Raw genomic sequence first — 15,080 nt, 5'->3', positions numbered from 1 at the left:
ACAGGTGGCTTATATTTATCATCATCAGTCATTTAGGACAACATTGGATCATTCAGAGATCCTCAATGAACTTCTGGAGTGAGTTTGCTGCACTGAAAGTAAAGGGGACGAATAATATTGCACGCCCCAATTTTCAGTTACCGTATATGCCGGCGTATAAGACGACTGGGCGTATAAGACGACCCCCAACTTCTGCCCTAAAAATATAGAATTTGGGATATACTCACTGTATAAGACTACCCCCGTTCAGTATGCTTCAGTATGCTAAGAGCAGGGGGCCGCACTGTGTGAGGAGGTGTTTTTTTTACTGTCCAGTATAACCAATAGGATTAGTGCAGGGGCCAGCATGTAAGCTCTTCATTAATGTCCCTGCATGGATGCGAGGGGAATCTGGCGTTACTGCACTAATCCTATTGGTTATACTGGACAGTGAAAAAAAAAAACACCTCCTCACACAGTGCGGCCCCCTGCTATATATACGCTATATATCCGCTGTATATATACCAGTATATATGCTGTATGATATACCAGTACGGGGCCGGGCTGTGTATCGCGTTTCCATAACGACGAGGCAGGAACTTCCCTGCTAGAGCGCTGACGTCAAGGCAGAGCTGCTTGCCTCTGATTGGCCAGCGCTCTGCCATTCAGCAGCGGTGACAGGAAGTTCCTCCCTCGTCGCTATGGAGGCAGAATCCAAGCGTGGAACGGAGTGGAGCGGCGCACTACAGCACCCAGGTATATATCCGGCGTATAAGACGACCCCCCACTGTAGCCATTATTTTAAGGGGGTAAAAAGTCGTCTTATACGCCAGTATATACGGTATTTGTTTTTTTAAAAAAGTTTAAAATAAAGCAATACATTTTGTTCAACTCCACAATTGTGTCCTACTTGTTGTTGATTCTTCACCATAACATTAACATTTTTATCCTTGAGTTTGAAGCCTGAAATGTGGGAAAAGGTTGAAAAATTCAAGGGGGCCGAATACTTTCGCAAGGCACTGTATGTATGCTCATTGCATGTATGGAACTGGCTTCATAAAGCATGGAAACTAGTTGAGTTATACAGCTTGCACCCAAGTCTAACTGCTGGGATTGAAGCTAGCATCGCTTAGGTGCCTCTATCCATTGTTACAGTGGCATTTAAAAGATTGGAAACGGGGGGCAACTGTTCCGTATTATTTCTTTGCCACTTGATTGTAGGGTGCCAATGGTGTGGTCATAGTTGCCAGAGGTCTACTGAATGTGTCATATTTGTAAACATAGTAGATTTATAATTTTAGAATATCCTGCAATATTCCAGCTTTGCAGTATTGCCTACAAGTGATCGCAGGTTCAAGTCCACTTAAAAGGATGAATGAAAAATGTAAATTACAATACAAATATTAAAAAAAAAATCAAATCTCCCTTCTTACTAAGAAGATAAAAAAAATAATAACAAAATAAAATATGAAGGTATCATTGCCTGTGTAAATGTCCAAACTAATAAAATGTCAAAACATCTTCCCCATACAGTAAACATAAGGGGGAAAAAACAAAAAAGAACAAAAGTGCTCTTAGAAGATGAGAAGAAAAAAAAATAAAAAGGAAAGCAAAGAAGGGCCAAATGGGACTGTTATCCAAGGGTTCACATAATCCTGGAGCAGGCCCTGGATGTATTCTTTCCAGTAGTGTATATACCATTAAAGAATGAAAATGTGGACCATCTCACTGAAGTCCTGATACTACAATTCTTTTCAAATGTTTGCTTAATCTTCAACATATGACAATACAATATAGCATTGAAACCATAAAAATATGTAGCACTTACAGGATAACCTATTAACCCAGGAAGCCCAGATGGCCCCAATGGTCCTAATTCACCCTATGAAGAAAAGATAAGGTGTTACAATATTACAAGATACAGTTTGAATTAGAAAAAATGCATTATCAGTAAGTTCCTGTAGACTGTGAGCCCTCGGGGGCAGGGTCCTCTCTCCTCCTGTACCAGTCTGTGCCTGGTATTGTTCATGACTATTGTACTTGCTTTTATTTGGTATAACCCTTTTTACATGTACAGCACCATGGAATAACTGGTCTATAATAATAAATAATAATATTAATAATAAGTTACAAAGTTTACCTTTGTACCATTGCAGCCTGGAATGCCAAGTGGGCCTGGAGGGCCGTCTTGACCAGGTATGCCCTTTAAAGATACAAGGTTTTACAATAAATTAAAATACCATTTACAAATACAGTGAAGTATTTATTCAGAATGAAACCAATACATACAGGCAGGCCAGGGTTTCCTGGAAATCCAGCAGATCCGGGAGGCCCCTGAATTGAATGAAAGGAAAAAACAATGATTTTGTGATTGAACAGCTTCACAATGCAAGCCACTTGTAGAATGTAAAGTGCATGGTGTAACTGATTTTACTAATATCATAGCAATATTCAGTAGAATTAGTGACACAGAGATAGTGAGTGAGAGAGATAGTGAGTGAGAGAAAATGAAAGAAATCATTTTTGCTGTTATTAAGAAAGTGAACATTTCTGCTGTAATGATATATAGCAAGTTATTAGAGTTGGTAGAGTTGGTGTGAATCATTTTACAGAACCTGTCCATTACCCAGGTCAGTATTCTGTGGCTGTCAGACAGGAGCACCGAGTACAGCTTCCTGCCTTTTGGCATCTGCGGCTCTTCTTTTGATTAGCAATGTCACATGTGCATCATGCAACAACCAGGGGCGTAACTACCGCGGTCGCAGAGGTCGCCATTGTGACCGTACCTGCAGGGTTAGGGGCCCAGCACCCGCTCTGCAGATCAGCAGCCAGCTTTTCTCTCTAAGAGAGGAGCTGCGTTATTCAGTGGCAGACCACGCTGCCACTATGAATTACCGTGAGTCAGGAGAGCCCGGTGTCAGCAGCGGCAAAGGGCACTGGGCTCCCCCTCACCTGTGATCGCACACAGCAATGATGAAAAATGGAGATTCTTCATTCTCCCCCCGTGCCTGCACTAGAAGAGCGTGGTGATGTCATCACTGCGCGCTGCTGAGCTGAAACAACAGCGCAAAGGAGGACGCTGACCAGAGCAGCGAGGGAATGAGAAGAGGTGAGGAAACTTCAGTGGCGAACATATAGCCTGTACAATTGTTGTACTGGGGCACAGAGGAGAGGGGGGCCCTGGCAACTAAAGGAGGCAATGCACGTAATAAATTTTATATATTTCCAAGCTCCGACTCATGAGCCCCGAAACCAGTAAGAGACCCTTCCTATGTTCCCGTGCAGCTCTCGCTCAGTGCTCTGCAGGACACTGCCACTTCCCCCAGCCAAGAGTGATGGCAGAAGATGCCGGCACTCACAGGTCAGGAGATGATGGAGGCCGCAGCCAAAGAGGAGCAGCTAATTCCTATTCTGTGTGCGGAGCTGACTTCTGCAGGAATGGAGGTCAGAGCTGTGGTGCAGCAGGAAGATGAAGGCCGCACAGCTCCACATCCACAGCAGGAGAGGAAGAGCATGAAAAACTCCACAGGTCATCAGCAACTGATGAAGAAACAGAGGTGAGCATATACTTATTGGGTCTGTCTGTTGGCTCTTAACTATGTTGCTTGTAGTGTACATAATTGTGTATGTGTCTGTATATGTATATACAGTGCCTACAAGTAGTATTCAACCCCCTGCAGATTTAGCATGTTTACACATTCGGAATTAACTTGGCATTGTGACATTTGGACTGTAGATCAGCCTGGAAGTGTGAAATGCACTGCAGCAAAAAAGAATGTTATTTGTTTTTTGGGGTTTTTTTTGGTAATTGTGAAACGTTTATTCAGAGGGTCATTTATTATTCAACCCCTCAAACCACCAGAATTCTGTTTGGTTCCCCTAAAGTATTAAGAAGTATTTCAGGCACAAAAAACAATGAGCTTCACATGTTTGGATTAATTATCTCTTTTTCCAGCCTTTTCTGACTAATGAAGACCCTCCCCAAACTTGTGAACAGCACTCATACATGGTCAACATGGGAAAGACAAAGGAGCATTCCAAGGCCATCAGAGACAAGATCGTGGAGGGTCACAAGGCTGGCAAGGGGTACAAAACCCTTTTCAAGGAGTTGTGCCTACCTGTCTCCACTGTTGGGAGCATCATCCGGAAGTGGAAGGCTTATGGAACTACTTTTAGGCGGGCTTTGCACACTACGATATCGCAGGTGCGATGTCGGTGGGTTCAAATTGAAAGTGACGCACATCCGGCATCGCATGCGACATCGTACTGTGTAAAGCCTAGATGATACGATTAACGAGCGCAAAATCGTCGTAATCGTATCATCGGTGCAGCGTCGGCGTAATCCATAATTACGCTGACGCGACGGTCCGATGTTGTTCCTCGCTCCTGCGGCAGCACACATCGCTGTGTGTGAAGCCGCAGGAGCGAGGAACATCTCCTACCGGCCTCACTGCGGCTTCCGTAGGATATGCGGAAGGAAGGAGGTGGGCGGGATGTTTACATCCTGCCTATCTCCGCCCCTCCGCCGCTATTGGCCGCCTGCCGTGTGACGTCGCTATGACGCCGCACGACCCGCCCCCTTAGGAAGGAGGCGGGTCGACGGCCACAGCGACGGTCGCAGGACAGGTGAGTGCGTGTGAAGCTGGTGTAGCGATAATTTTCGCTACGCCAGCTATCACACGATATCGTACCTGCGACGGGGGCGGGGACAATCGCGTGCGACATCGCAGCATCGGCTTGCGATGTTGCAACGTGCAAAGAGGCCCTTAGCCTTCCATGGCCTGGACAGCCTTTGAAAGTTTCCTCCCGTGCCGAGGCCAGGCTTGTCCGAAGAGTCAAGGCTAACCCAAGGACAAAAAGGAAGGAGCTTCGGTAAGATCTCATGGCAGTGGGGACATTGGTTTCAGTCAATACCATAAGTAACGTACTCCACCGCAATGGTCTCCATTCCAGACGAGCCCGTAAGGTACCTTTACTTTCAAAGCGTCATGTCAAGGCTCATCTACAGTTTGCTCATGATCACTTGGAGGACTCTGAGACAGACTGGTTCAAGGTTCTTTGGTCTGATGAGACCAAGATCGAGATCTTTGGTGCCAACCACACACGTGACGTTTGGAAACTGGATGGCACTGCATACGACCCCAAGAATACCATCCCTACAGTCAAGCATGGTGGTGGCAGCATCATGCTGTGGGGCTGTTTCTCAGCCAAGGGGCCTGGCCATCTAATCCGCATCCATGGGAAGATGGATAGCACGGCCTACCTGGAGATTTTGGCCAAGAACCTCCGCTCCTCCATCAAGGATCTTAAGATGGGTCGTCATTTCATCTTCCAACAAGACAACGACCCAAAGCACACAGCCAAGAAAACCAAGGCCTGGTTCAAGAGGGAAAAAATCAAGGTGTTGCAGTGGCCTAGTCAGTCTCCTGACCTTAACCCAATTGAAAACTTGTGGAAGGAGCTCAAGATTAAAGTCCACATGAGACACCCAAAGAACCTAGATAACTTGGAGAAGATCTGCATGGAGGAGTGGGCCAAGATAACTCCAGAGACCTGTGCCGGCCTGATCAGGTCTTATAAAAGACGATTATTAGCTGTTATTGCAAACAAGGGTTATTTCACAAAATATTAAACCTAGGGGCTGAATAATAGTTGACCCCCACTTTTATGTTGAAAATTTATTAAAATTTAACTGAGCAACATAACTTGTTGGTTTGTAAGATTTATGCATCTGTTAATAAATCCTGCTCTTGTTTGAAGTTTGAAGGCTCTAACTTATTTGCATCTTATCAAACCTGCTAAATCTGCAGGGGGTTGAATACTACTTGTAGGCACTGTGTATATATATATATATATATATATATATATAATCTGTGAACATATAGCAGGTGTATGTGAATGTGTGCATACAGTATATGTGTCTCTGTGCATAAATAGTATCTGTATATGTACCTGTGTGTATAGTATATGTGCTTTTATGTTTGTATATATATATATATATATATATATATATATATATGAGCAACAAAGGAATAAGATCCAGCATAGACGTCAGAACTTCAGGGTGCTGTTTAAAATTCTTCAGGTTTATTTCGATACTTAAAATACAGAGGTCTAAATGACTCAGGTGCAAAAGGTAAATGCAGAAAACAATACGCAGATGGGAATACGCGTTCCGGCGGGGTTGTCAGCCTTCCTCACGTCCAAAACCGTATGTATGTATGTATGTATGTATATATGTATATGTATATGTGTGTGTATATATATATATACATATATATATATATATATACACACACATGTGTGTGTTTATATAGTATATGTACCTCTGTGAATAAATAGAATGTGTACGTGTATTTATCCTCCTCAGAACCAGCAATTCCTCTTTGCTACTGCTCTGATCTATGTTTGCAGTAGTGATGTCATGACTAAAACATGTGACTGCTGAAGCCACTCACTGAGCTCAGCCGTCATGCCAAGGTAGATGGTGTCAGTTGCAGAGTCCTGTGATTGGCTAAAGTGGTCACATGTGACATTATTACTTCAGCCTGTAAACATAGACGGAAAAGCAAAGAGACATCACTGGTCCAGATGAGAATGAGTAACTCAGATTTTATTATTTTTTCAAAGTGCCAGATGATCAGCACAACAAAACTTAAAATGGTAAAATGAAAGACCCCAAGAGGCAGGGGGGAGGTGTGGGAGGGGTTCGGGAGGGGGGCCATGGTCAATTGTTGCACAGGGGCCCTTTGCTTTGAGTGTCCGCCCCTGTAAGAATTGTTGGGGGTTTTTTTTTGTTTTGTTTTTTTTAAAGTCCGTGAATACATGGTGGCCAGAGGCCTATGGGGGTACATTGCACAGTATGGGGGCTGTATAATACAATATGAAAGACCCCTTATACATACTTTTGGAGATGCATTATAATACTTGGAGGTATATGGGGTGCATTAAGTGGCATGGGGGCTGTATAAAACAATATGAAGGACTATGGGGCTGCATTAGAAAACATGGAGGATAATGGGGCTGCATTATAATATAAGGAGGCCTATGGGTGTGCATTATAATACATGGAGGTCTACAGAGTGCATTAAACGCTATGGGGGCTGCATACTACAATATGAAGAACTATGGGGCTGCATTATAATATATTCAGGACTATGGAGCTGCATTATAACACATGGAGGACATTGGAGTGCATTAAACAGTATGTTGGCTGTCTAATACAATATGAAGGACTATGGGGTGCATTATAAAATATGATGGACTATGGGGGCTGCATTATAATATATGGAGAACAGTGGGGTGAATTATAAAACATGGAGGACTATGGGTGCAGTATAATATATGGAGGACTATGGGTGCATTATAATATATGGTGGACTATGGGTGCAGCATAATATATGGAGGACTATGGATGCAGCATAATACACTGTGTGCAGACTTATTAGGCAAATTAGTATTTTGATCACATGATAATTTTTATACATGTTGTCCTACACCAAGCTGTATAGGCTTGAGAGCCAACTACCAATTAAATAAATCAGGTGATGTGCATCTCTGTAATGAGGAGGGGTGCGGTGTAATGACATCAACACCCTATATAAGGGGTGCATACTTATTAGGCAACTTCCTTTCCTTTGGGAAAATGGGTCAGAAGAGAGATTTGACAGGCTCTGAAAAGTCCAAAATTGTGAGATGTCTTGCAGAGGAATGAAGCAGTCTTGATATTGCTAAACTTTTGAAGCGTGATCACTGAACAATCAAGCGTTTCATGACATATAGCCAACAGGGTCGCAAGAAGCATGTTGGGCAAAAAAGGCGCAAAAAAACTGCCCATGAATTGAGGAAAATCAAGCGTGAAGCTGCCAAGATGCCATTTGCCACCAGTTTTGCCATATTTCAGAGCTGCAACGTTACTGGAGTATCAAAAAGCACAAGGTGTGCCATACTCAGGAACATGGCCAAGGTAAGGAAGGCTGAAAAACGACCAACTTTAAACAAGAAACATAAGATAAAATGTCAAGACTGGGCCAAGAAATATCTTAAGAATGATTTTTCAAAGGTTTTATGGTCTGATGAAATGAGTGTGACTTTTGATGGCCCAGATGGATTGGCCAGAGGCTGATCAGTAAAGGGGAGAGAGCTCCACTCCCACTCAGATGCCAGCAAGGTGGAGGTGGGGTACTGGTATGGGCTGGTATCATCAAAGATGAACTTGTGGGACCTTTTTGGGTTGAGGATGGAGTGAAGCTCAACTCCCAGAACTACTGCCAGTTTCTGGAAGACAACTTCTTCAAGCAGTGGTACAGGAAGAAGTCGGTATCGTTAAAAAAACCCATGATTTTCATGCAGGACAATGCTCCATCACATGCATCCAACTACTCCACAGCGTGGCTAGCCAGTAAAGGTCTAAAAGATGAAAAAGTAATGACATGGCCCCCTTGTTCACCTGATCTGAACCCCATAGAGAACTTGTGGTCCCTCATAAAATGTAAGATCTACAGGGAGGGAAAACAGTACACCTCTCGGAACAGTGTCTGGGAGGCTGTGGTGGCTGCTGCACTCAATGTTGATCGTAAACAGATCAAGCAACTGACAGAATCTATGGATGGTAGGCTGTTGAGTGTCATCATAAAAGGCTATATTGGTCACTCATTTTTTGGGGTTTTGTTTTTGCATGTAAGAAATGTTTATTTCTAAATTTTGTGCAGTTATATTGGTTTACCTGGTGAAAATAAACAAGTGAGATGGGAATATATTTAGTTTTTATTAAGTTGCTTAATAATACTGCACAGTAATAGTTACCTGCAAAAACAGATATCCTCCTAAGATAGCCAAATCTTAAAAAAAACACTCCAACTTGCAAAAATATTAAGCTTTGATATTTATGAGTCTTTTGGGTTGATTGAGGACATAGTTGTTGATCAATAATAAAAAAAATGCTCTAAAATACAACTTGCCTAAAAATTCTGCACACGGTGCATGTGGAGGACTATGGGTGCAGCATAATACGTGGAGGACTATGGGTGCAGCATAATATTTGTAGGACTATGGGTGCAGCATAATATGTGGAGGACTTTGGGTGCAGCATAATATGTGGAGGACAAGGGGGTGCAGTATAATACGTGAAGGACTATGGGTGCAGCATAATATATGGAGGACTATGGGTACAGCATAATACGTGTAGGACTATGGGGGTGCAGCATAATATATGGAGGACTATGGGGGAGCAACATAATACATGGAGGACTATGGGGGTGCAGCATAATACGTGGAGGACTATGGGGGTGCAGCATAATACGTGGAGGACTATGGGGGTGCAGCATAATACGTGGAGGACTATGGGGGTGCAGCATAATTCGTGGAGGACTATGGGGGTGCAGCAAAGTACGTGGAGGACTGTGGGGGTGCAGCATAACATATGAAGGGTTATGTGGGACCCATATACTATATGGAATGCTATGTGGGGGCCATTATAGTATTTGAAGAGCTGTAGACGAGGGGGGACAAAGCTATAAGCATGGGATGGGAAAGTTTTGAGGCTCTTTCCCTCAGCACCCAGCTTTCCCATGCTCTGCTATACATCTTTCCCTCAGCACTCAGCTTTCCCATGCTTTGATATCATGGGAAAGCTGGGTGCTGAGGGAAAGATGTATAGCAGAGTATGGGGAGAAAAGGTGCTGAGGACAAGATATCAGAACATAGGAAAGCTGGGTGCTGATAGAAAAAGGGATTTCAGATCATGGTAAAACTGGGTGCTGAGGGAAAGAGCCCAGTGTCAGCCACACTATCCCGTACCCCGAGTGACAGCGTCATTATCTCGTACCCTGAGCATCGATGTACAGTTGGAGGGGCCCAGGGCCGAACTTTGCACTGGGGCCCATCAAACTCTAGTTACGCCACTGGCTACAACAATGACATTGTACCAAGATGGCTAATCAAAAGAGCAGTAGCGGATAATGCCTGGTAAGAGGCGATTCTCGAGGTTACAGACTGATGAATACCTGAATGGTGAGGAAATGTGCATAGAGTAAGGCACCATCTTAGCAGGAGTAGGCCAGAAGGTATGTATATACACACTCATGTGGTAGTGTTGTACTGATGCATTCATCTATCTCCCTGTTCCACATAGCCATGTTCACCCCATCATCATATTTCCAGTTTCTGCTTTTCTCTGACTAATGTATCATCGCTATTCCTAACCTGTTTGTCATATGCAACAGTGAGTATGGTACGTGCATTAGTACTATATAGTTTTTTTATCTCCTGCCTCATTTTAATTTATTGTATGAATAATTTTGTAAATAAAGATGTACAGTTTTTTTTTATAAAACACATTGGTAGTTTTCCTGTTTTGTTTTATGTAGGTTTTAGGTTTTGCATTCTGCATAATACATCCCAGTTACATTAAAGTTAAATAATTGATATATACAATATGTAGTGTGTAGTAGGCATTTATTTATTTGGTTAAATAACTTACTCTATTTCCTTTGGTGCCTGGAAGTCCTGGTTCACCTGTGTCACCCTATGATAGAAGAATATGACATATGTTGTACTTGTATAGATGGTAAAAGAAACTGAATTGGATCATCATATCACTCACTTTCTGTCCAAACGGTCCAGGGGGTCCTTCTGGTCCTTGAAGTCCAGGAAATCCAATAATACCAGGTAGACCAGGTAATCCTCGTTCACCCTTGGAAAGAGAACAGGAAGATGGTATAAAGTTACAGAAGGTACAAACACCAATGTTTTGGCTTACTTCTAACTCTGTGGAGCATATTCTTTAGCAAGTCCTAAAAAGAAAGAAAAGTCTCTACCAGTAATATAACGTTTTCTTTTTCTCTATATTATAAGCGGTAAAAGCCGAAACACTGAGTATAACTGAATCTGTAAAGTAAATCAAAGCTTAAAGTGACATGAAGAATAATTATCACAAGTCTGTATTTTGGCCACTAGAGGGTACACAATACATGGCAATCTCCTTTCACCATACACACCAAGGTTGTAGCTGGAGATTGATGGGTTCAATTTAATGTTCTGAAACATTTGTTTCATTCTATTGGCACCAGATTAAAATATAAAATAAATATTATCCTGATGAAGAAGTATGAAATCTTAAAAATGTGCAGATAATAAAACCACATCGAGTCTACTTTGTATCCTGGATGATCCTTTCGTATCGCTATTAGCAGCGCAGACGAGCCACCTACTGTTTCTCTTCTTATATATAAATATGTGATTGTCACAGGACTGTGTCACTGTATTAGAGGGGGAATATGCTAAAGACAGAAGGATCTTGGCTGCATCTAAAACCTCAATTGCAAAACAAAAGCTGAGACGCTGAGAAACAAGATTGCAATGATTTGGAAATCTAGAACACAGAACACAAATCAAAGTTGAATGTTAGACATTTTTCCACGTTATTTGAAAACATTAAATCATTTAGAAATACCAATGTATGTAAAGTGCTATGGAATTAATAGCGCTATATAAGTGAATAATCATTATTATTATTATTATTATTATTATTATTAATAATACTACTACTAATAATAATAATAATTGAAGGCAGCAATAGATCTCTAAAAGGTTGGGGCAGGGCCGTGTCTACCATTGTGTAGCATCCATTCTTTTTACTACACACTGTTTAGTCTGGGAAGAGATGAGACAGAGACCAATTGCTGGAGTTTTGGGAGAGGAAAGTTGTCCCAGTCGTCTGATGTAGGATTCTCACTGCTCAGCAATCCTGGGTCGTCTTTGCTTAAGTTTTCATTCCATAATGTGGCAAATGTTTTCAATTGGTGAAAGGTCTGGACTACAGTCAATGAGTTCACCATCCAAACTCTTCTTCTGTAAATCCATTCTGCTGGGATGGTGTCATGGGTGACTAGAGGATACAGAGAAATGTATGCTGGCCCTAAGACTGAAGCCCCTGCGCTCACCCTCACCCCAGAGGTATCCTTAAAGGTAGGGAGGTCCGGGCCTCCGACCTGCCCCTGTCTGGCCCTGACCCCCGCAAACCCCCTACCCAGGGGTGGGTTGGACACAAAGTAATAAACCTCCCACAAGACAAAGACAGGGGGGTAAATGTGAAACTCATGCACACAGCAAATATCCACAGAGGAAAGACAAAAAAAAACCAGAGGGGATAAACCAAAGGAGAAGGAGAAAGTCACACCAAGGAACTTTCATACAGCGCAAACAACAAGTTGATTGTCACGAAAGGAAGATCGACATGGATGCTAGCATATCGCAACAGTTAGCAGATGCTATCTTCGGCGATAACTCAGAAAACTCCCCAGACTTAGGGTACCTTCACACTTTAGCGATGCAGCAGCGATCCGACCAGCGATCTGACCTGGTCAGGATTGCTGCTGCATCGCTACATGGTCGCTGGTGAGCTGTCAAACAGGCAGATCTCACCAGCGACCAGTGAACAGCCCCCAGCCAGCAGTGACGTGCAAGCGACGCTGCGCTTGCATGGAGCCGGCGTCTGGAAGCTGCGGACACTGGTAACTAAGGTAAACATCGGGTATGGTTACCCGATGTTTACATTAGTTACCAGCGCACACCGCTTAGCTGTGTGTGCAGGGAGCAGGGAGCCACGCACACTGAGCGCTGGCTCCTTGCTCTCCTAGCTACAGTACACATCAGGTTAATTAACCCGATGTGTAATGCAGCTACGTGTGCAGAGCAGGGAGCCGCGCACACTGATCGCTGGCTCCTTGCTCTCCTAGCTACAGTACACATCGGGTTAATTAACCCGATGTGTACAGCAGCTACATGTGCAGAGAGCCGGAGGCGGCAGCACAGGCAGCGTGAGAGCTGCGGAGGCTGGTAACTAAGGTAAATATCGGGTAACCACCTTGGTTACCCGATGTTTATCTTAGTTACCAGCCTCCGCAGCTGCCAGATGCCGGCTCCCGCTCCCTGCTCGCTTCATTTGTCGCTCTCTCGCTGTCACACACAGCGATCTGTGTGTCACAGCGGGAGATCGCCTTTGAAGAAAACTAACCAGGGCTGTGTGTAATGAGCAGCGATCTCGCAGCAGGGGCCAGATCGCTGCTCAGTGTCACACACAGCGAGATCGCTAATGAGGTCACTGCTGCGTCACAAAAAGCGTGACTCAGCAGCGATCTCGGCAGCGAGCTCGCTGTGTGTGAAGCACCCCTTAAGGAGGAGACCAGCTGAAGGTGGTGATTAGCAACCTGGTTCTCTAAGAAGCCACACACTGCTCCAGGATGCATTAACTCCTAAAGTGCTCAAAGTAGTGGTAATAAAACAGCCAACGCAGGACAGTCAGAGCTCCTCAATAGAAGCCTGGTTGCTTGTTGGACTCAGAATTGTGTACAAAGTCCAACCTGGTAGTAGCAAACTGCGGGTGCTGATCCATGTAGCATATCATTGGTTGTTTGTCAGACCCAGTAGTGTGGTCAGAGTCCAACATGGTAGTAGTGATTCGCAAACATGGATCCTGACCGCACATGACAGATGGATGCTTTAAGTGGTTTAGCATTCTCTTGCTAAAATATGTTAGAGCTTCCATCTTATAAATGTCTGGATAGTTTTATGTAATTCTTAAACCTTTATATAACGCTCAGTATTGATAGTGCCTTCCATGATGTGTGAGGTGCCCATGCCATAGGCATGATTGTAACCTCAAACTATTAGAGATGCAAGCTTTTGAACTGTGCGCTAACAAGCTGAATGGTCCTTCTTCTCTTAAGTCGTCAAGAAAAAAATTCTAAGCAGACAGAGTCGCGTGATGAGAATGAACTCGGATGAACTGTATCCGACTTCATTGTCATCCCGCGGCTCTGTCTGTGTCGCGTACTGATTAGCGGTCACCCGTGAAGGACTCACCGGTGACCGCTAATCCCCTGAGTGACTGAAATGAGCAGCGTGATTAGCGCTGCCGTCACTCAGGCTACCCGCGGCTAGCTGGATCCTCCACCCGAGACCGCAACTCACCTGTGACTTCATCGCTGTCACTCGGGCGACTTGCTGTCACAGTTGGAGGATCCAGTGGTGGCCGCGAGTAACCTGAGTGACGTTATCGCTGATCGCGCTACTCACCTCAGTTGCTGCGTGGAGCTGACAGGAGCGGTGGTATTCTTCTGCAGCTCCTGTCACCTTCATGTAGCAGAGCTGGAAGTGACGCAGGACCTCCGTGGATTATGCCGGTCATGGATGGGTTTTTGGGGCTTAATAAAGTGATGAACGAGGGTATTTGTTAGTGTTTATTATTGCAAATAAAGGATTTTTTCACTGTGTGTGTTTATTAACTTTAAATTACAGGTTAATCATTGGGGGTGTCTCATAGACGCCTGCAATGATTAATATAGTGTGGCGCCCTGGGCAAGCCAGGGGCCACAGAGAACAACACCTACACACCCCACACTCCCGGTCAGGCACACCAAAGTCAGACACAAACCCTTGTTGCCTTCCTCCAGGGGCTGATGTCCACACCAGGGGGTGGAGCCAGGCGGTTGGCCCCGCCCACCGAGGAGTTCACAGTCCTGGAGGTGGGAAAAGAAGACAGATCAGTTAGAGAGTTGGAAAAGAAAGTGGTAGGAGGAAAGTGGCAGTAGAGAAGCCTGAAGTTGGTCCGGGTGTGTGGCCCGGACGGATCAGCAAGGTTGGCAGACGGTGGTGACCGTCTGCAGGAGTGGCCTATCGGAGTCTACCGTAAGGACCGTGGACGGGCGGTGGCCCGGCGGTACCGGACCGGTACGCAAAGAGAAGTCAGCACCATTTGGCAGGGGCTTACGGACCCCGGCAAGGCTAGGAGTCGCCGTGAATTTGCCAAATCCGTCAGCGAAGGGAACCTCCTGGGTTTCCCAGCAGCCAAGTCCCGACAGAAGGCAACAGTCCAACCGTGAGAGGGAAACACAGCCACCGCCAAAGCTACCGTTCCCAGGGCCAGAGCCTGCGCACAAAAGGGGCTCCTCCGGCCCACATCCAGGCCGGGGAGCGGGTTACCGGCGGGAACCCATTGGAACTGTTACAGTACATAGGTGCAGGGAAAGGCAGTCACCATCAACCTGCTGGGAGAAACAACACCGCAGCCGTCTGTGGGACCTGTCCATCCAGCCGTGTGT

The 15,080-nt window shown here is 44.7% G+C and overlaps 1 protein-coding gene across 1 annotated transcript in view; it reads right to left on the bottom strand.

The window, feature by feature from the left end:
- COL4A1 (collagen type IV alpha 1 chain) overlaps positions 1–15,080 on the bottom strand; it is a 307,217-nt gene that overhangs the window by 170,768 nt on the left and 121,369 nt on the right. Inside the window, exons 3-7 of the mRNA XM_075336674.1 lie at positions 10,583–10,672; positions 10,460–10,504; positions 2,269–2,313; positions 2,120–2,182; positions 1,808–1,861 (exon numbers count right to left, since the gene is read on the bottom strand). Of these exons, the coding sequence (XP_075192789.1) occupies positions 1,808–1,861; positions 2,120–2,182; positions 2,269–2,313; positions 10,460–10,504; positions 10,583–10,672 (297 nt within the window). The remainder of the gene's footprint in view (positions 1–1,807; positions 1,862–2,119; positions 2,183–2,268; positions 2,314–10,459; positions 10,505–10,582; positions 10,673–15,080) is intronic.

The sequence above is a fragment of the Anomaloglossus baeobatrachus genome, chromosome 2 (genome assembly GCF_048569485.1).
Source record: "Anomaloglossus baeobatrachus isolate aAnoBae1 chromosome 2, aAnoBae1.hap1, whole genome shotgun sequence".
NCBI classification, from domain to species: Eukaryota; Metazoa; Chordata; class Amphibia; order Anura; family Aromobatidae; genus Anomaloglossus; species Anomaloglossus baeobatrachus.
The sequence above is the reverse complement of the archived record's forward strand: the minus strand, read 5'-3'. Positions and strand labels throughout refer to the sequence as shown.